General features: G+C 40.0%; 1 protein-coding gene across 2 annotated transcripts in view; it reads left to right on the top strand.

The window, feature by feature from the left end:
* The window catches only part of UNC13C (unc-13 homolog C), a 448,489-nt gene that overhangs the window by 187,524 nt on the left and 238,996 nt on the right, over positions 1-21,969 (top strand). For both annotated transcript variants that reach the window (XM_043523375.1, XM_043523376.1), the window contains 3 exons: positions 1,120-1,339; positions 15,007-15,234; positions 19,958-20,099. In XM_043523375.1, the coding sequence (XP_043379310.1) occupies positions 1,120-1,339; positions 15,007-15,234; positions 19,958-20,099 (590 nt within the window). The remainder of the gene's footprint in view (positions 1-1,119; positions 1,340-15,006; positions 15,235-19,957; positions 20,100-21,969) is intronic.

The following is a 21,969-nucleotide window of genomic DNA, read 5'->3' as shown; positions in this document are numbered from 1 at the left end:
TTCACAATAGATTTATTTCACTTATTTAGAAGCAGACAAGACTATAATTCTTAATATGATGCTGTCAGCCATCTGCATTTAATCAGAGAAACAAAGTTGGGGCCTCATTCTGTACGGTGCTGAGGATCACCTGAAAGCTGCTGAATTGCTTCTACTTCCATTGAAATCACTGGGGCTTGGGAGCACTCAATACCTAGCAGAGCAGCTGTTAACACACAAAGCTGAGTAAACTTAATAGTAGGGGATGTTTTATATGGGAGCCTGTAGGGTTTTATGCCCTTGTTTTATATGCAAACCTCCAGGGGCTAGTTTATCAGTGTTCAACTGGCTTTTGGCGCTAATGAGCTGCAATTCAGCTTGTTTGCAGTGCTAATTAGTGTATAGTTGATCATTTTTGTCTAGAGGTGGTCATGAGCAGCAAAATTTGGATCCTGATCCAAAGCTGCCCAAGATCTGAGTGTTCAGTTCTGGGGTTTGATTTGGACCCACTCCTACTTCTGAGAAAAAGAGAGTCTTGACTCAAAAACAAAAAGTATTAGATTCAGTACTATGGGAAAACCACCAAAAATGGAACTCATGAAAGTTGCCCACTTCAACCCTATGGGGAGACAATACAGAAATGAGATTTAAGAGAAGGCACTTTCTACATAATAGAGATACATTCCATGCAGTGTATATAGTCAGACAATTTCCTGTAGGAAGCATATAAATATTCATATTTATATATATAAAGCATATAAATACCTATATTTAAGGTAATTGCTTTAAAAAATGGATCTGCAAATGTAATGCTAATGAATTTTTGCATTTCTGCCATCAAGTTGAAAAAATGAATTATACTGGACTCTGTGTTGAAAATATAATTGACTGATCAAATACATCTTAATGCTGCTGTTGATGTAATCAGTTAAACTAGGTCATCCAGGCAACCTGCTCTTCAAAGTACAAGGTGACTTGAGTAAATGAGTATTTTGCTGAGGAATGTGTAATGTGATTTATAATCTGATATTTTTAAAGTTGTGATGTTCATAAAATACATTTTAACTGTAGTTCACTCGTGAAAAAACATTGAAATCTAAGATGCCTTTTATTGATTTTTCCCCCCATTCCACCCAACAGAAAATGCATGTTTTCAGAAAGACATTGCAGGCTTTAATCTATCCAATGTCATCAACCACTCCTCATAACTTCGAAGTCTGGACAGCTACAACTCCCACATACTGTTACGAATGTGAAGGTCTCCTTTGGGGCATAGCCAGGCAAGGCATGAGATGCACTGAATGTGGTGTCAAATGTCATGAGAAGTGCCAAGACCTCCTAAATGCTGACTGTTTGCAGAGTGAGTATTTGGTGACAGCTGATTTTTTTACCATGCTTCACGCCTTTTGACATACTATATATGTTAACAGATGCCCACTGAAGTGAAGGGTCAGATCCTCAGTTGGTGAAGTCAGTAGAACTATGCTGATTTACACTAGCTGAGGATCTGGCCAGCCATCTAGGAAGCACCTGTTGTTAATTTGGTTTGGTCATTTGAATAATTTAGTCAGTTGCTTCTGCTGATCCTGTGCCGTTCAGTTACAAATAACGGCTTAGGACACCAATATATTGTCGACTTTCTCTTGCAAACAATCTCACCAAAACCAATTGAAATTATGTGATGCCCTGTTCATTTTGTTTCATTCAAAATATAGGAAAATGTCAGAACAAAGATAAAAATGAAAATGCTGCTGCTAGTGATTACAGCCACAGTAATGTACTCTCTGCAGTCGCATTCCCTCATTAAAATTCTCCCTGAGTAGCCACAGTGAAAATATGTTAATCATAGTCGTTGGGATTAAAAATTGGGGAACTGAGTCACACAAATCCACCCAATTTAGGATTAATAAATTTTCGCCTTTATCTATACAATTTCAGAGAGAATTATTGTCATTTATAGTGTCTGCAGGTACATTTATGCCAGACAGATAATAACAGACAAGACAGATTTGGTAAGTGGTCCCCTGTTACTACATTCGGGGCCAGGCGCAAGTTCTTCCATCGTCCGTGATAGTCATCATCTTCTCCGAACCGTAGGTCTGGTCCTTCCATCCCATTCTTCAGTTTCTGATCTGGTGTTTCTCCAGTTAAAGGCCCAGGTTCACTTAGGTCTTTTCTACATTTCTACATTACAGATTACTTAATCTTTATCTAATTGGCTTTTAGCGCATTAACCCGTGCATTACACATGCGCAAGCTTCAGTTCCTCAACTTCTGCATTTTTCCTTATGGCTCTGCAGTTTCTGGGTCATGTTTTTGTGTCACCCTGCCCTGGCTTTTCCCAGAAAAGGGGGGGGGGGTATTTATCATTACATGTTTGTGTATCTTTTACTTACATCTTTCAGCATGATATGTTACCTTTGCTCTGTCAGCAATAACATTTTTCGAGAAGATTAGCAATGCTATGTAAAAGAAGAACTGGGAAAACCACACTTATGCCAGAAAGGACTTGGCCTAAGTGTTACCTCATCTGTGCTCATTTACTATACATAATTACAAATAATTAAAAATATAGCTATCAAATTTCTTAATCTTACCATTAACAATTTTTCATTTTATATTTTAATGTTATAAATCAGTATATGTCATTCAGTGCTACCCTTAATATTTTAGAAAGGGGGTGGAGGTGTGGAAAATATGATTCTTTAATGTCAACATTTCATACATGTTTCTTTCATTCAAAGTCCAGTTGTATTTGTGAATCACTACTAAAAAACTTCATTTGAAATTTTCCTGTGAATGCATTTTGGGGGGGTCTCTCAATTTTAGGGCCTTTATATTTTGTTGCTTTCAATTGTACCCCAACAGTAATAAATAAATATGAATGTACCAGCTGCAAAAATGATGGAGTTCTCCCATTGAGAAATCTGCTATTTGGAGTGGTTGTAATAAAGGAATGTTAATGAATACATGTGGCCTGATACAATAAACATTACATACCAGTTAGGTGAATTTTCCGTCAAATGTATCTGCAAAAGTACAGAGTGCAATTAAAAATTGCAAACCTCTTTGAAATAATGGTTAACTCTCTGCCGCAGTGTCTCAGGGGAAAGAACCCAAAAAAAGAAGCAGCAAAAACAAAATAATCGAGTAAAAAGTATCTCTTCAAAAGAAAATACTGCATCTATTTAAGGGGAAAATATTAGACAGGACGATAGTACACAAGTACTTTTCAACACCCTTTCCCTTTTGTTGACTATGTGGCATTGTTGCCTCTATTAATTACAAAATGCTAATCATCATAGCAACTACTGCAACAAATACCTTCATTTTTGAAACAAATATTTATTTATAATGATCTGTTTATGGAAATAACTTGTAATCTAATGGTTTCAGTACTGTTTTTTCCCCTCTAAAATAAGGCAAAAGAGTGTTATCAGCAGTATTTAAGAGATAAGGAAGTGCTGCATACAATGAGGAATTTTCTTTCTTTTCCCCTCAATCCAATCAACCTCTTAGTAATTTACCTTGTTTTACTGGATGAAACTCATTAATAACACAAAGGGATATTATACTGGCATTTAAAGCTCAACACCCTTGTTACAATCCTCCTTGCAGATTCTGGTTTTAGTAACTCCCAGCCCTGTGTTTGGGATTGGGATGAATCAAAGGTCCTGCACTAATGAACTGTTACCATATTGGATTCCTGCCATCAAGAATACTAAAAATTAATTTGGATAATCCCCTGCCAAATGATAAGCCATCTTCAGATAGCTGATAGAAAAGCTGCTGAGCCCATATCAGGTAGATGCACTCCATATTTACAAGCATAGTAGGGGACTATACCTTATGCCTCTGTGCCTAGTGACTAACCTTCCTTCATCCCCGGAGTGAACTTTGCTATCATCTGTTGTCCCCTTTATGGCCCAATTGACTCTGGCCTTATTGGGATCCAGGAAATGGGCGGGCAAAGCCAATTGACTCTGGCCACACTGAGCATCGCTCCCAAAAACTAACTTGGGAACATTTTTAGATCATACTAAATTTGGTAGTGTTTTATACCCACTGTGCATTCTGTGCAATGCAAGGCAGTAGGGAATCAGGACCTGCCACCTTTATGACTTGTCAATTCTGGGGCTGAAAAGAGACTTTTTTGGCCCCCAGTATATGTTATAGCAGCCTAGGGTTGCTCTATCTTATGCAATAGCCATCATGTCCTTGAGGGACCATTGTAGCAGCTAGGTATAGCCAGAGTATATTGATGTTCCAGCCACACCCTCTCTCTCCCAGCCATACTCTTTATGCCATGGATTATGATGCTGGATGGCATAGAGCCATTTTCCAGCTTTATGACACCCAAGGATTCACACTATGCAGGGGGAATTGCCAGCTGACCAGATGCACAGGCTCAAAGAGGCCATAGCGCAATGGAGAATTTGCAAATCAAACAGTGTCTAACCTTGGTTCCACATTATGGTTGAAACTGAGCTAGTAGCAACCTTGTTTGACACCTGAATTGCTAGTATGCTTTAATTAAACAGTATGAAAAGAAGGTTTGTTCATTTGTGCTGAAAGTGATGTTATAAAACTATGCATTATGGTCTAAACTAGGCTTGCTGCTGGCATGGTTTCAAGTTTCAGCCATGTTTAATGTAAACAGGATGCTAACAAATAAGTCTTTTAACAAGTGTTCAGAACTTTTGTTTCCTGGGCAGTACATGCCCCGAGTAAGAGGAGTGTATAATATAGAGCAAGTGTCAGATTCTGTCTACTCTCATTTGACCAACTGACATATTTGATTCCAGCAACATTTTAAGACTCCATCTAAAAAAATAATTCGTTGTGTATCAGACCATTGATCTCTTTCAGTTCTGTGTAGTGATTTGGCGTAGTAGGTCTTTTGGGAATCACTTGGCTTATACTTTCAAGCATAAAAATGAAATAAAGTTTCTGTCAGGTTGTAGTGCTGCTGGCAACAGAATATGTGCAAGTAATTTGTTGACTAATTGGTTATCACCCTCAGTGCAAGAACAAAGCAACAGTGAGCTGCCATACTTAACATTTTAGCTTGCCTCTTTTTCCATTTTTATTAGTATTGGATCCAGATCGCACCCTCCCACAGAAAAGCCCAAAGGAGAGGGCCAGCAATAGGCAAACTCCACAAAGTGCCCATCATGGAATTTTCCCTAGATTGTTTGATCAGGGGTGTGGGGTTCCCCTCCTGATAGAATGGGCAGGGGTACTAGAACCAGAACTTGCAGATCTTGGGAGCTCCATATGGATCTCAGCAGGTCTAATAGAGGCCTGTCCCATCTACATCTGCTTCAGGGAATCTTGTACCACCTAGTTCGGAGCTGTGCTGCCAGCGCTTTTCCCGCCTACTGCTGCTTCTACAATTCCCACCCTCTTCTGTGGCACTGAGAGGACTGCACAAAAAGAGCAGTGGGAACAATATCCGTCTCCTACAAATACTGTGCACGGATCTTGGACCTTGGGTAGAGTCGTACTCCTGGTCCAGGAGGAACGGATGTCACTCACTGCTGGATGGCTGTACCCTTTTTTTGCGTTGGGAGGGGGAACTCTTCTACATGCAGATCTAGGAAGGCCAGGGCAATATGATCTAATTGTTTAGAAGCATTTTTTAGCTTATATAAGAAAAAAATATCATTGCAGAGCAAAAGGTTCACTCCTTTATCTGAGAGAATGCATATTCAGAACACTTCCATTTAACATTAGTGGAAGTGAAATATTACAGAGGGCATTATAGATCAAATGGCTGCATGCACCGTACTCTTGACTTTGTGCCTTTCATGACATCCCCTTTTGCTTGGAAGAATGTCTGTTATTGTTAGTCAGGTTCCTTCCTCCTCTTACCAAACGTTGTCTAATAATCTATCTCTTCCATAAATCACCCAGCAGTCATGACCACTCTGGACATTCTGTACCTGTTCTGAATTATACTGCGAGGACTCAGTTTTGGCCTGGAAGCTTGATATGACAAGCTTAATTTCTTTGGCATGTTCACCTATTCTACAGCCCTACATAGAATAATATTAATATTATGCAGTGATAACTCAAATCCAGACATCCCTAATCTTGAGTGAACTCAGACTTGAACTTTCTGTCTTTTGGGTCCATTTCTAATGGAGTGAGCAATGCTTGAGTTCATTTGTTCCCAGGCATATAGAAATCAGTACACTGGCAATTGGGGGCTGGCTGAGGTGCCTTGGAGAAGCTGTGAGAAGTGACTTTCTGCTGTTTGAGAGAGTCATAGTTCAAAGAAGCCCTTTCTTCCCAATTGCCGGCAGATTAAATTCAGAGGGTGTAAAGAGGGATCTAGGATCATCTTGTAATACTGACCCAGCTATTGTCCCCAGATATTGAGGGTAATCATCCTCCTGCAGTTTTTACCCACTTGATCCACAGTACCACAGAGAGAACTCGGTAAGGAGAGAGGCACAGAGACTTTTCCTCGAGAAGCTACTTAAGAACTAAACAAATTTCCTGTCACTATACATGGTAGGAAATTGCAGTCAATTAGGCTATTTGTGTGCTTAAAGTTAAGCATATGTTTAAATGCTTTTTCTGTATCATGTGTGTTAAACCCAGGACAAACAACTACAAAAGGGGGGGGTAGTAATTAGTCCCAGGGGATTAAAAGGCCCCTCCCTATCCACTGAGGAGAGAGAACCAGGGGGCAATAGGGTTCAGCTGGAAAAGGGGTTGCTAGGGAACCAGTTAGGTTCAGCTGACTCCAACTACTTGGGACCTTTTTAAACCCTCCCCTGGGTGGTAGGAGGGGGAGAGTGAGAGGTAGCTGCTAATAGGCTGTTTGCAGCAAGATACCAGACCCTCCCAGTAGGGAGGCTGCACTTGCTCCCCAGAAGGGAAGGAAAACAGGCACAAGGGACTGACTGAGGAGATGAGTAGCAGGACCCCATGCCACCTGTAAGGATTTGCCTTGCCCCAATCCTGAGTCTCCAAGGCTAAAAAGGACTGAGCCTACTGAGGCAAACAAGGTATTTTGCCACACATGGCCTGAGTTATCAGTATCTGGCAGTATTGAGCCCTGTGTACATGTGTGCGCGAGGAGGGGTGGGGAGGCTCCTACTTAAACTTACACTTTCTTATACCTAGCTGCTTGTGGTTTTACCTAGTAGATACCTCTATAGAAGTGCCTCTGTGCATATATCCTTTAGATCCAGTTCTGCTATTTTACACTCATTTATCAACATACACCACTTCAGACCTCACCCCTGAATCTGGACTGTTACTTGTAGTTGTTAGTAGGCCAAATACATCCCTAGTGTGGATCCACTGAAATCTAATACTTTGTTTCTTTGTTTAATAATTGTTTACATTTTGAAATAAATTTTGAATTTAAAGGTTCAAAAATATTTTTTGGCTTGACGTTTAGGCATAATTGCTCTAACAAATGTTAACACCACAACTACATATGCACAAACATTTGGTATACTTGTTTTTAACATTTACACATGGTACAAACTGCTAGAATTAGATTGTAGATAGAATAATAATAATGGATTTGTTTTTTTACATACACTGTCAATCTGTATATCTGTCCTTCTATTTAATAGATTTTAAGGTCAGAAGGCACCACCTCCCATGAGATACAATACGGGCCATACAGTGTAGCATTTCCAAGTGTGCCTAAGTGACTTAAGAGCGCAAATATCATTGATTTTCAATGGAGAGTTGGTATGCTGTTCCAGTAGTTAATTGCCATCACTATCTAAGCTTTACTGAGTTCAATTTCCAGGCATTTTCTCTTGTTATGCCTTTGTCTGCTAGATTAAAGAGCCCTCTACTATCAGAAATCTTCTCCCTATGTAGGTAATTGTGAACCCTGATCAAGATGCCTCTTAACCTTTTTAATAGCTAATTAGAGTGAGCTCCGTTAGTCTCCCATTGTTATTGGAAGGCATGTTTTTCAGACTGCAAGTCATTCTTTCAGCTCTTTGCTAAACCCTCTCCAGTTTTCCAACATCTTTTTAAACGTGTGGATGCGAGAGCTGGACATGGTATTCCAACACAGGTCTCACCAGTGCCATATATGTATATAGAGGTAATAACACCTACTCACTCCTTCCTGACACATCCAGGGACCATGTTAGTGAGGGGTGTTGCTGTTGTTTTGCCACTGCATCATCCTGGGACCTAATGTTCAGTTGATACTTATGCCACACATGTCACCAGGCTATCTGAGCACTTGGCAAAGTTACAAACCTAACATGGGCCCACGCATCTGAGATAAAGGGTGTTCCCCTTTGGTTTTTATCTGCTTCCTCTCCGAGGTGAGGCACAGGCCGTTTTGATCAAGTAAACATCTACAATTTAAGCTATAGATACAAAATTTAAATCCACATAAGGGATCCAGTCTTTGATATTTTTGGGCCCCCAGATCACACTTTTGGGTGCTTTAAGTGCCCAAATATCAATTTTGGCTGCCCATGTGTAGATCTGAGTACTCAAATGCAGGCTTTGGATTCTACTATGCCACCTGTATTTGAAAATTAGGTCCTTATACAATGTCTTTTAGGTTGAAAAGAAATTTTAAAGTTTCATCACTGACATGGAATCAGCCAGCAAAGAAAATTTTAAATATCTTTCTGAATTCCATGCTGTGTTTTGCCCGTGTGTGTGTGTGAGAGAGAGGGCTGCAATTAGCAGTATTAAAAAAGGAAAGGCCAGAGCCTTGGCTGATTTGACCTCAGTGGAGCCACAGCCATGTACATAGTCTGGAAATCTGGCCCATTGTCTCTCTTTAACACCCCACCAGACAATCTGTCTGGCTAGCAATCTGGTGATTGCTATGATGGATTGTCTTTCGAGCGGCTACAGTTTGGTTTTAAGTGCAGATTGCTGTCCACTAGAAGTGAGTTCAGATAACAAGCTCAATTGGGTCAGTATTCCAAGATGGTCGTAGACTGAGGTTAAACAATAAAATCAGTGCTCTATTCATTAAGCCGCTCATTTTCACCAAGATGCTGCTTTCAGAAGTAGGTATGGTATTAAGTCAGAAATTATCTTTGCCATGTTGTTGGGATCAGTCCTTGGGGAAGAAGGCTTTGTTAATTTTATTGTACAATATAGGCCACTGTATTGTCTAAATGACTCTAATCAATAATGCACGGACAAGGCTGTTGATGGATTGGCCGTATTACAGGATATAAGAATAGTTTCATTAAATTATGCCGTACAGTTTGGCAATTGTATCTTGTATTAATTAATGCATATTTCCAATTTTATCTGTATTGCATGGAAAATAAGCATGAATTTTGACAGTGACCCACTACTGCCACATTGAATGTATCCATGATTTATTATTACAGCATAATTTCCTCAGTCTATACTTATTAATGAAAGGCAATGATGGAAAATGAAGCATGTTGCTTTTTTGATATCTAGCAAAAAGGCATGTAAGGTCAAAGTTACTATATTTATCACATTGTCGAAGCATTTCAGCAGTCATCTTTCACCTCCCCATACAACTGGAAATCGCTTGAGATCTCTCCAGCTGGTATTTGTTTTGTATTGGCACTTAACCTTTGTGTGCATAAGGATTTTTTTTCTAAGCATGTCTCCTTTTTCAGTTTGAAATCTTTGCTCACTGGAATTTGTTTTCATCGTTCAAAAACTACCTGTTTGTCAGTACCGGGCACAGAGATTCTCAGGGATTCTCAAGATACAGAAGCCATAGAAGATTATGCTACTGTGTTATATACCCCATGGAATTCAGCCTCCAGCATTCCACTCCCACCTCATCCATTGCCTTTCCAATCTTGTGCAGTGGATCAATCCATGCCTCCCATATGGCCATACGTATATCTGTGTCTTTGCTGCTCTGTAAAGTGCCTAGCATCGTTCAGGCACAATATAAATAATTAAAAAAAAAGATGATGAGCTCGAAAGATTCTATAAGCTTCCAATGAAGTCCCCATGCTGATAGAAGACCCTTTCAGTGCTGTCGGACAGAGAGCCTCTTGAGTCATGACAACCTGAAAGAGCTTTAAAGAAAAATGCCATCAAAACAAAATAGTAGTGGCTGATGGCATCACGGAAAAGGGATTATACGCCAGCAGATTAAGCACAGAGCTGGAACTCTCAAATTCTAATTGCAGAGCAAGTCACTTAACCTCACTGTGTTTTAGTTTCACCCAGTGTAAAACGGGAATAATAATACCTTCAGTACCTCCATGTACCCCCACAGGAATTGTGTGAGGAAGGCTAATTAGATAATGTTCGCACAGTGCTTGGAAATGTAAAAGTGCTCTACAGCTGCTAATATTCCTGATGATTCTGCTGCCCTCATCTATAGTAAATTCTGAAAGAGTTCCTTAAGGCAGAAGGCCAGTTTAGATGCCAGAAGACCTGATCACCAAAGATCAGTAATAGAAAAAACAAACAAAACCAGCTACAAAGCACTGACCATACAAAGCTGCCTTATCAAGGCCAACAATCTGACTGTTCGTTATGTGGAATATATTTCTAACAATATTTGCACACAGTGATTATTCTTACAAACTATCCTATTGCCCTAGGTAACTAAATAATGTGACATCTTTATTTGCAATGTTCTATAAGTTTTTTCTTATACTAATTATGTTGTATAGTGTATTCTAACATAACCTCATCTATTTAACTCAGGCAAAAATGGCACAATTGTAAGGACTTCCAGTATACTTTTAGTAATGCACTCAATCTTGCAGCATGGGAAATGGACAGGTCTCCCTAGCTGGCATAGAGCCAGGATTAGGTGGCCTTTGAGAGAAGTGCACACAGCTGTATGATAGATCTCTGTACAAAATACACTTATTTGCTATGTTTTATAAATGTGCTCATAAGTTGGCTCCCTCACATTCATTGTTTTCCTTTATCCAATGCAGACTGCAACCATTCCTTTTGCTCCAGCCAGCGTATGAATTTCAAAGTGCCTAGAGCTAAAACTGGCTATGGAGGAGAGGTTTGTGGACTGTAGTTATAAAAAGCCTGAATAAATTACTTGCTACATTAAACAGGCACCCACATTTTCTGGTTTTGATAAACTTTTAATCCTTTATTTTAAGCAGCCATGTCAGTATAAATGAACTGAAATAGCAACTCGCTGTTGCCAGCAGCATTAGACTGAGTGTTCTCCATTATACTGCCCGTGTTGTACTGAAGTCGGCTGTTGTAAGGTTATATAAGTTACTCCCTCTTGGGACCCTCATGAGAAGAAGAGAAAAAAAAAAAAAGCATCTCAGGTGGAGAGTGCAGAAAGCAACATTTTAAATAAATGTATACTGGGATAGATGTCAGTGCAGAAATACAGAGCCAGGGTCCAATCCTATCATTCTAACTCAGGCAAATCTCCCACTGGAATCAAAGCTAGTCTTTACTTAATAAGGAATGAGTAACTGCAGAATTGGTCCACAGATTTCAATAGTGTGAATCAACAATCAGTAGCATCTATTCCCACAGGACCTGTCGTGAAAAAAGTGATGTGTCTATCACATCACTGTTTCATTGGTTAGAAAATCTTCTTTGTATTGCTCTGTCATCTTGCTGTTCTTAAGTCTCCATATGGCATGCACACCTGTGGTGTATCCTGCTCAGTGATCCCAGCTACCTCCCTTCTCTGCTGCTATCGTTTTTAACACAGCATTGACCACCTGTTTCTGGTGGTGTTCTGCTCATGGATGTGCACTATAGTTTGAAATGCCACGCCCCACTTTCCCATGCTCTCCTCAGAGCTATGTTTCCTTCCTCGTCCTCAACCTCACACCCTACTCTGAGCCGAGAAATAAACCAATTCGTTATCAGACACCTAAAACACTATGTTACTCAAGTACAATACGCAGTGATGGGGCTGCCTCTCAACAATGCTTTCATTAGACAGAAAGGAGAGGACTTTACAACAGCATAGTTAGCTCTGAAGTGCCACAGTGATCAGTGAATATATTTAGAAAAATAAATATCTTGAAAGCCCTGTAAATTCTCCATTCATGAATTACAAGTTCAGCCTTCAGCTGTGAAGAACTTTTAATGATGCCTTCCCCAGCCTTGTGACTCTCTTTAGGCACGTGTCTGTTTTATGTACTGGGGCAGCTCTAGTGGTTTTGCTGCTGTAAGCAAACCAGCAAATGTCCCTGCCCGCTAACCAAGTCGCCTGAACAAAGAAATGCTGAAAGTTTTGCTCCTCCTAATATTCAGTTTCCTTCCTCGGCCACTTTCACTGATTGTAGAATAGCACGAGCCCTGCCCTACACATATGCTGTATATAAATTACAATCACGTGGGTAGGTTTCACACCTTCTTGTCAACTGTTGGGAATGGACCACATCCACCCTGATTGAATTGGCCTCGTTAGCACTGCTCCCCCCCCCCCAACTTGGTAAGGCAACTCTCCTCTTTTCATGAACTGTATTTTTCACTCCATGCATTTGATGAAGTGGGTTATAGCCCATGAAAGCTTATGCCCAAATAAATTAGTTAGTCTGTAAGGTGCCACAAGGACTTCTCGTTGTTTTTGCAATCGCATAGGCACTATCCTTTGGTCTTTTCTGCCACCCACCTACAGTTTGGGAAATGAACAGTAATGGGAGTTGTGTTAGAGAAAGGAACTTCCTTAGGCTCTGGTTTCAGCGCTTGGGGTCACATTGTGCCCTGCTGCTCCCCAGGAGCCCGAAGTAGAAAGGCAGTGGAAGATACAAGGAGTCTTTTTTAGTTCTCTGCCTCAGTAGGGCCCATCCATGTCCCTATACTATAGTGGAGTGCAAGACATGGGCAAGGAGACAGCGAAGAGGTAGAACCATGCTCACCCCTCTACATTGGCTAGCAGAACTGGAGGAGTTATGCTGCACCCTCCAAAGGGGTATGGCATTGGGAGCTCTGTCCCTGCATGCTGGGGAGCTTGAGGACATAGCCTGTCTCCTCCCTGAGATGGAATGTCTCTAGGGGCTCCTGTTGGGAGGAGCAGCTCCATGCCACCCTATCAGAGAACTGTGCCTCAATTCAGCTTTTAGTGTTCAGCTTTCTTCCTGTTAACTTTTCTTGACATTGATGCTTACTAGCAGCAATGTAAACAAAGCTTACTGTAATGTTACATTTCTGTGCTAGTTATTGACGAGTGCTATGTGATAGCTAAACGGCACAGGTGGGCTCTTTCCCAGAACTGGCCCCATGACACCTATGGTCCATCATTAGGTTTCCATCCAGGAGTCACAGACAGTTGAAACAAAGCAATATGTTTCTTATCTTTCTTGCCCCTTCACTACTCTTAATAAAGAACTTTCTCCTATTTTGACATATGCATGTACTGACATGTCTTAAGTTTGCTATCCCATCCTGGGGGAAGATCGCAAATCTCTGTTTTGAAGCTGGCACCTGGTTACTGTGACAGCTGAGAACAGAATAATGTAGAGTCCCCTCGTTTCTGAGTGTGATGGTTAATAACAATCCTTTGATTTGTTTTTTATTAAAAAATTCAAGGTTCTGTACCCCTTCTTTACCCCCTCCCAAACCATCTTTCCCTCTGCTCTCCTAGAGCAGCATTCTTTGCAAAATGTCTCTAAATTGTCCCATTGGTACATACCCTGAGTTATCTACCCAATTGCAACCAGAATTTAATCAACAAGGGCCGGATATTGGCCACTATTTCAGAGGCCCAAGGGGATGGAACACTGGCTTAGAGCCAGCAGGAGAGTTAACATGAAACCAGCTCGCCCCGCTTCTGCTCATGGAGTTCTGAGCTTTCCAGTGACCTACTTAGTTGGAAGGAGATGTGACCAGAGTGTGCTGCCCTCCAGTGATCCTAGTTTGGGCTTCCTGTGCTAACTCTTGGGTGGGGGAGTTGTTCTACCTGGCACAAGACAGAGCAGCCCTGAGGCTCTAAGCACTTAGGCTCTGTGTTGATGGAATGGATTTTGCCTATAATGCCTGGCTTATGTGGCTTTTGGATATGGTCTTGTGGAAATGCTCTGCCATGAGGGGTGAGGAGAAATTTACTCAAGTGTATACAGTACCTGCAAACTCTGGGATTTACCTTCTGAGTTGTCCTGAAAGCATCTGAAACAGTTCATATTTTTTGGTCAAGTTATCAGATCTCTGATCAAAGGGGTTTGTAATGGGAGACAGTGACTGTCTTAAATTTCAGAGTAACAGCCATGTTAGTCTGTATTCGCAAAAAGAAAAGGAGTACTTGTGGCACCTTAGAGACTAACCAATTTATTTGAGCATAAGCTTTTGTGAGCTACAGCTCACTTCATCGGATGCACAGTATGCATCCAGGAAATCCAGGAAAAGCTTATGCTCAAATAAGTTGGTTAGTCTCTAAGGTGCCACAAGTACTCCTTTTCTTTTTGTCTTAAATTTATAATTGTCATGCAATGCTATAATATTTGGCAACTGTAATACACCAAATAGTCTGTGCCTTGAAAATCAGGGTTTCCCATTCAGCATGGAATTCCTTCTAGCTTCTTTTATCAGTCTACCTAGCAAGTAGAATTTTACTCATTCGCTAAGGAAACTATACAAAAGAAGGAAATATAAATGCTATTATATTAAGTGCTCAGAAAGGAAGAGTAACATTTTAAATATCTGAAAGAGTAATGTTTTTCGGACAGGGTCAGATCCTGAAAACTCAATATAGACAGACAACTTCCCTACCACTGAGTCATTTGACATACATTCTTTCTCAATTATAGAGGCCACTTAAGACTCATTCATCACCTAGTATTGCAAAATATGAAATACTCATCAGTATAATCTCAGGTAAAATTACAGTCCTAACCTTCAATATAGAGAATTACATCCCAGTGGATGGCACAGCAGTTCCCAAATGCTTTTTCTCTTGTGGGATGGCACCTTGGCTTCTAGTTTATAATATTTGGAAGAGCTGTACTCCAGCATCGTACCTAATATTGGCTAGGGGTTATAGAAGTGAAAACCAAACATGATAATGTGATATGTCACTTGCTCCAATGTTTCTTTGAATACATTGATCACTTCATTTATTTTAAAACTCAGGAGCTGTAGAGAAGAGTTCTAAACATGGTGCAGAAGATAAGACCCAGAATATTATTACTGCTATGAAGGAAAGAATGAAGATTAGGGAGCGAAATAGACCAGAGGTATTTGAAGTGATCCAGGAAATGTTCCAGATTTCCAGAGAAGATTTTGTGCAATACACAAAGGCAGCAAAACAGAGTGTGTTGGATGGGACATCCAAGTGGTCAGCAAAAATAACCATCAGAGGTGAGAGATTTTTTTTCATATTGAAATGTTCTCTAGTTGAAAGAAGCTCTTTCATCCCCAGTCCTATTGCTAATCTAAGATGAAATTCCATGTTAAATTTTATCTCATGGGTATCTATAAATGGTTGGTTCAATAACCTCTTAACTGGAAGCTTGAGTAATAGTCATGGCAAATCCTCTACTCTGAATAGATGGTGTCAGTAAAATAAATGTATATTTCCTTCAGACATAAATAACTCCTTCTATTTTAGGATGGGAAGATAACTAACTGTTCTTTTTTCATCTGTTCTGCCTCCTATCAGCACCTCCCTGTGCTTGAGATTTTGCTAGTATTGATCACTTGTAAGGGTTATAGTTGATCTCCTTGATGTGTTTTTAATGACCGAAATGCGAAGAAACTAACAATTCCAACTCTTTTGGTACGAGAGTCCCCATCCATTTTTGTTTGAGTAAGATTGTGTTCCAATTAAATGATATTTATCTAACACATCTGCTCAAAACTGTTCTTCACCTTTGAATTTGGCCAGCTTCTCACAAAGATTCCCATTTTGTGTTAAAGCTCAGGAATTTATTGCTTATATCTTTTAGTTTCTGAATTCAAATGTCAGCACAGGAAACTTAAATGTAAGTGGTTGCACAAACTGACCGCCTTGCATATGGTACTACTGCATGAAATAACTTCACTACAAGTGTAAAGAATTAAAAACTAGTGATGTGAAACATTAAATGCCCTTGAATTTGATTAGATTGAACATTAATTTAATTTAACTTTAATGTCATTAAAACTAATCCATTTTCTGATTTTAAAAGTGAATTATGCATTGCCTTCCTCTCCAGGATTTTGATGTACTGTCATAGGGGATCAGAAGATAAGCTTTAAAACCCCTTCCAGCTTTCACCGCTCACTTGTGAATACAATAAAAGAAAACAAGTTTTGCTTTCTGTTAAGCATTAATGCATGTGTTAGTGAACAGGTATAATTAATTTTTTTTTTTTTTTTTTTACCCATTGATCAACTTGCAAACTTCTGTGCTTAATTTAGTCCCATGTGATCGATGTTCTTTACACACAATATGGTGGGTTTTTCTAATGTAGTTTACAATATACCTTCAATAGTATTGTGATCACATATTGTATTTTTTCAGTGGATCAAAGATCCAAACACATGCATATTCCTGTGTCTTTCAGCACTGTCCTTATTACTGTTTATGCCTGTGAATTAAGTGGAACTGCACAGCCAGCATAGAGATGTGAAATTATCTTAATGTGCTACTGAGGAAATATGTGAATCCATTCATACTTTACCCACAGTGTAGGATGATATGATAGGTACAAAAATAACTGCACCAGATGGTACAAAACTAGTTTAGCCATTAAGGGCTTGATCCTACTCTCATTGATGGCAGTGGCAAAACTCCTATGAACTTTAATGTTGTAGAATCAGGGCCATTAGATGAATGTTCCTTAATTGACACAGCCAGGTCACAGAACTAGAACCCCCAAAGGAAAAGAGAGGCACCTTTTCTTGATGGTTCCTTTCCTTGCTTGGAACTTATGTGTGAATGGAGCCTGAGAGACCTGCCTGAAGACAGCAAAGCTCTAGTCATATCTGCCTGGAGAGGACAGGAAGCATCCTGACCTGGGGCCTGATCCAGAGCCCATTGCAATCAGTAGAAAGATTCTGACTTCAGAGAGCTGGGAATCAGGCCCCAGATGCTGGAGAGCAGACCAGGGTGGTTAAAGGCAGCCAGGAGAGTACTGAGGTGGGATGGGGAGAGACAGAGGTTAAGTGGTCCAGGCTGGGAGGAGAAAGTAGAAGCTAGGCAGAAATGCAGGAGGAGGCTTACTGAGCCAGAAAAGTGGAGAACAAACCTTTTTTTAGATATCTTGCTTCTGCGGGGTCGCTGGAACTGCAACACAGCCCGCTGTGCATACAGCTGTGGCTTTGCACATCCAGTATACAGAGACTCACATTATACAAATTAAATGTTTCTGGAAGGGTAACAGCATTATTCTCATGATATTATTGTTTTGTTTTTGTTGTGGAACCTAAGATTCTCACTCATGGACATGCACTGCATCCTGCTAGGCATCATACAAACCCATAACAATGTTTTACACTTGTATAGCACCTTCCATCTCAGGATCTCAAAGAGCTTACAGCATTAATGGATTTAGCCCTACCACTCTGTGTGGTGAGAGAAACTTCTTATCCCCATTTTCAGATGGAGAAACTGTACCAAAATAGGTTAATTGGTTTGGAAATAGAATAGCCACCTTTCCGCTCCTGCAAAGTGCAGAGGGCAGACTCAAGTGCTTCTAATAATTTGGAATAGGAAGGGTAGACTTGTAGCCCCACCTGGGAGTTTGTGTTTCATTACTCAGTGTTACTACAGTGTAATTCACTGTGTACCTCTTTGCAAGGAAATTATTTAGCTTCAGTCCCAAGCCACAGAACTCTGGACACCTCTTTCCCAGGTTCAACAACCTGGCATTGTCCTCTCTCCCTTCCATAAGAATGGAGTCTTGCCCTATATTCTTCTTTTGAACTGTTTTCCCCTAGCCATGCTCCAATGCTCCCACAACAGGCAGGCTTGTTGAGGTATTTCAGAATCTTCTCTGTGGCTTCTGATCAGCAGCAGCATAGCAGCACCTCAAGTGAGCTGTGTATCATGTCTGCTCTGGATTTTCCATTGTTTGGTCTCATTCCATGCTACAGAGAATGCCAGCAGCATTTGCCCTTTAAAGTATGATTCTACTCTGCAAAATTACTTTGTAAAATGGTGCATTGTGTAAATCCACATTTATTATGCCTCAGTTATTCCCTCTTCAAATTTACTCAGTTTGCAAGTAAGAAGATGAATGCTGTTGTTTTCACTACCTGCCAGCCCTAAACAATGAACCTGATTTGAGAATCCAAGAGAGTTCTTTGTGGCTCATGAATCATCATCAGAAACAAAGGCTCCCCTCTGATACGCAGTCCAAATCCTCCCCTCAGTGCGTGCTGTGTAGCCCCATTACCCTCAGTTTATGCTCTTAAGTTTACCTGTGCAAGTCTCTTACGTTCAGTGTGATTGCACAGGTATAACTGAGGACAGAAGTGGGTTACACAGGTGACCCTGTATCAGAGGGGTAGCAGTGTTAGTCTGTATCCACAAAAACAATGAGGAGTCTGGTGGTACCTTAAAGATTAACAGATTTATTTGGGCATAAGCTTTTGTGGGTAAAAACCCCACTTCTTCAGATGAAGGTGACCCTGCAACTGGAATTTAGTTCATTCCAGGGGAGATTTTCCAAAGGCACCCTGGCATGTGACTTCTTTGGCAGTCAGTGGGAGTTGGGTGCCCGCTTGCCATTTGTGACTTTGAAAAATGCCCTTTCTGCTAACAGTGAAGTGCCTGGCAGAAGGAAATCCAGTTGAATCCCCAGAGCTGTGGTGTTCTACAGGGCTGACAGTAATGAAAACTTACTTTTTTTCATAAGTCAGCAGATTTGACTCTGAACGCACACAGGGAGCAGATCTGCTGGCTCAGAAAGTGCCATTTTTATACAGTCACTTTTCTGAGTACACGGTGAGCTTCATTATCCCATGGGATTGACAGCAGGATATGTTAACCAAATGGTACCATCAAGATATTTTAAACAAAGTGGTCAAAATAATAAAACAAATCTCTGCTGATGTTAGCAGCCATGACAAGTTTTTCAGCTGCAGGTTATTCTGGTTTTGACAATTTTGCATTCAAATGAGAGGTTTCCAGTGTTATGAATTATGATGGGAAAAGCAAGTGATATGTATTTATATTTACTGCAGAGTCTATATACATTAGCCATCATAAACTCTGAAAAATGTTTACACAGCTCATGGAGAGACAAGGTGGGTGAGGTAATATCTTCTGTTGGTGAAAGACAAGCTTTTGAGTACACAGAAGCAGAATTCTGTGTAGTTTGAAACTTGTCTTTTCCACCAACAAAAGTTGATCCAATAAAAGATTACCTCATCCACCTTGTCACTCTAATATCCTGGGACTAATATGGCTACAACATACATGGCTAATGACAGTTACAGTTAATTTCCTTGAATGCAGTCTCTCCATTGTGACTGAAGGCTTTTGACTGGCTGAGTACTGTATATAGTATTACGCTATTTTAGTCCCAAGTATGCCAAGGAGGACCGATAGGGTGAAGTGCTCATTAAGGATATCCATGTTTAGTTCCAAAACTCATGACAAAAGTTCTGCCAGTACAAGCAAAACTCCTTTCTTAGCTTTGAAAGCTTTTCCTACTGTGCAGGGAATCGTAAGACTTGAACTGGAATTAGACTGTAACGTTACCTTACAGTGCAGTGTTGCAGAAAATACATGGCTTGTATCATACACACTGTATAGTAGATAAACTCTGCAGTTAATCTTTAGATTATTGCACATTAGCTAGATTCATAGATTTTTATGGCCAAAAGGGGTCATTATGATCATCTAGTTTAACCTTCTGCATAACAGAGGCCATGGAACACACCCAATAATTTCTGCATCAAGTCCCCAGCTAACAGAAGTTAAAATGATATTCTCTTCAGCACTCCTTTGTTTCCTATTAGCCTTTCTTTTCAAGATTCCCTATACTGTGTGTTTTTGTTTGTTTGTTTGTTTTTGGGGGGGGGTCACTGTTGCATGTGGTCCTTAGCAATGAAAGCTGCAGGGTAAAACCTGTTTGTTTCATTTTTGTTGCAGTGGTTTGTGCTCAGGGTTTACAAGCTAAGGATAAAACAGGCTCAAGTGATCCATATGTTACAGTACAAGTTGGCAAAACCAAACGGAGAACTAAAACTATCTTTGGAAACTTGAATCCAGTATGGGATGAAAAATTTTATTTGTGAGTATAAAAGATGCAACAGTTTTTTGGCTAACTTTGTGACATGCTATTGAGTGAGATTATTTCGTCTGTCAAGATTTGTTGTACACATCACACACTTCTATAATGCATTAATTTGCAAATCTTTGGTTGGAATGACAACATAGATACTGAAATCGTGGTTAAGTTATGACTCCCTCATGTGGGGATGAGTGACCCAAAGTCAAGTCTAATGGTGAACTGATCAGTTTTGTTTATTGAACTGGGGCAAATTAATTAAAATTATAGCCATTGTGATAGTAAATTCTTCTTAATTTTCTTTTAAACACCTATTTTCCTGTGCAAAGTACAGCAAAAAGAGACCTCATTTTTGAAAGAATGACATTTAGGAGTAGATTTTTTCGAAGGCACAGGTGGCAGGTAGGTGCCTAACTCTCACTGCTAGTCAATAGGAGTTAGGAGCCTGACCACTATTTTTGCCTTTGAAAATCTTGCCTTTAATGCCTTGCTGAGTGAGAATCAACTCAACATAAGGAACAAGGGACCCAAAAGGAGGTCATGAGGTGTGTCTGAAAAACTTGGTCTTGCCAAGGAAAACATTACCATATGCTTATACTGGGCATTCCCCTGGCAGCTGATGGGAAACTGTCTTCGCACTGGCTTGCAGGGAAGGGTCATCATCACATGTGTACTTTGTCACAAACAACTAAAGAGACCAATTTCAAACTTGAAGTACTTAAGCTAAGGGATCCAGTCTAAATCAGTGCTTAGGTATCCATGTACCTGTTCTATTACCAACTGGAACTCTTAAATGTAGAAATGGCTGCCCTAAATTAGGTAATAACACTTCAATAACGGACCCAGATATTGTAGGTAGCTGATAAGGGAATGGATTTTAGTGTGTGAAGACAAGAATCTATGTGCAGTTTGGGATGGTTTGAAAATATTACTATGCATTATACTTAGTATATCAGCACAGAAGTTTCTTGGTTTGTGCTCTGGATATACAGATAAAGAAGAGCTAAGCTGGGAAAATCCATTAAAATAAATTCCTTTTTAATAATGGTACTCTAATGAAATGTGTTTAAATGTTATTTAGATAACTATATATATATATATAATGTTACATTGCCTTTATATTTGTTGGTGTCACCTCATTCATCAATATGATGTATATGGAAAGTATATTCCTGTAATGGCCAGTGTTTGTGTGTGTGTGTGTGTGTGTGTGTGTGTTTTGGATAAGGCAGCAGGCATTAGACTAATGTTATAATAAAAATATTGTTGTTAAATAATAAAATACCAGAATCAAACCCTATCAGGAAAAAAAGTTTTACTGTGCATAGAAAAAGCCCCTTTGACTAGAACTGCTTATTACCTAATTTCAAAACTTCCTTTCCTTGCAAATCAATTTCTAAAATCTGCCTGTGGTCATATACTTGTCTGCGTTTTAATTTTTCCTGAGCTATTACCATGTGTTTCACAGACTTCAGAGAGGGAAATCTCTTCTTGGCTTATCTTTCTTTAACAGAATGCAAACTAGTCTGATTTTTGTTTAGTATTCAAAAGTTTGTTTATAGTTCAATATTAGACCTCAAACTTTGGCTGTGTATTACCTGTGCCTGGTTTTACACTACCTTTATGGCCTTCCATCCTGTAATCCTAGGTTCACCCAGAGAATTGGTGAGTTTCCAGCATGAGTTAGAGCAGCCTCAGGGCTACTCTAACTTAAGCCTGACTGCCCCAAACCCAACCGGTGTTTCCTGCAGCTAGGTATCACCAGGGTTTGAGATGTCATGGCCATACCTCCTTTCCTTGGCTATGCCACCCCCACTGGGGGTCAGCAGAAGGGGTGGACTGTAACCACTATAGCTTTGTTACACATCCCAAG

This window comes from Chelonia mydas, chromosome 10 (assembly GCF_015237465.2).
Source record: "Chelonia mydas isolate rCheMyd1 chromosome 10, rCheMyd1.pri.v2, whole genome shotgun sequence".
Lineage (NCBI taxonomy): Eukaryota > Metazoa > Chordata > Testudines > Cheloniidae > Chelonia > Chelonia mydas.
The sequence above is the reverse complement of the archived record's forward strand: the minus strand, read 5'-3'. Positions and strand labels throughout refer to the sequence as shown.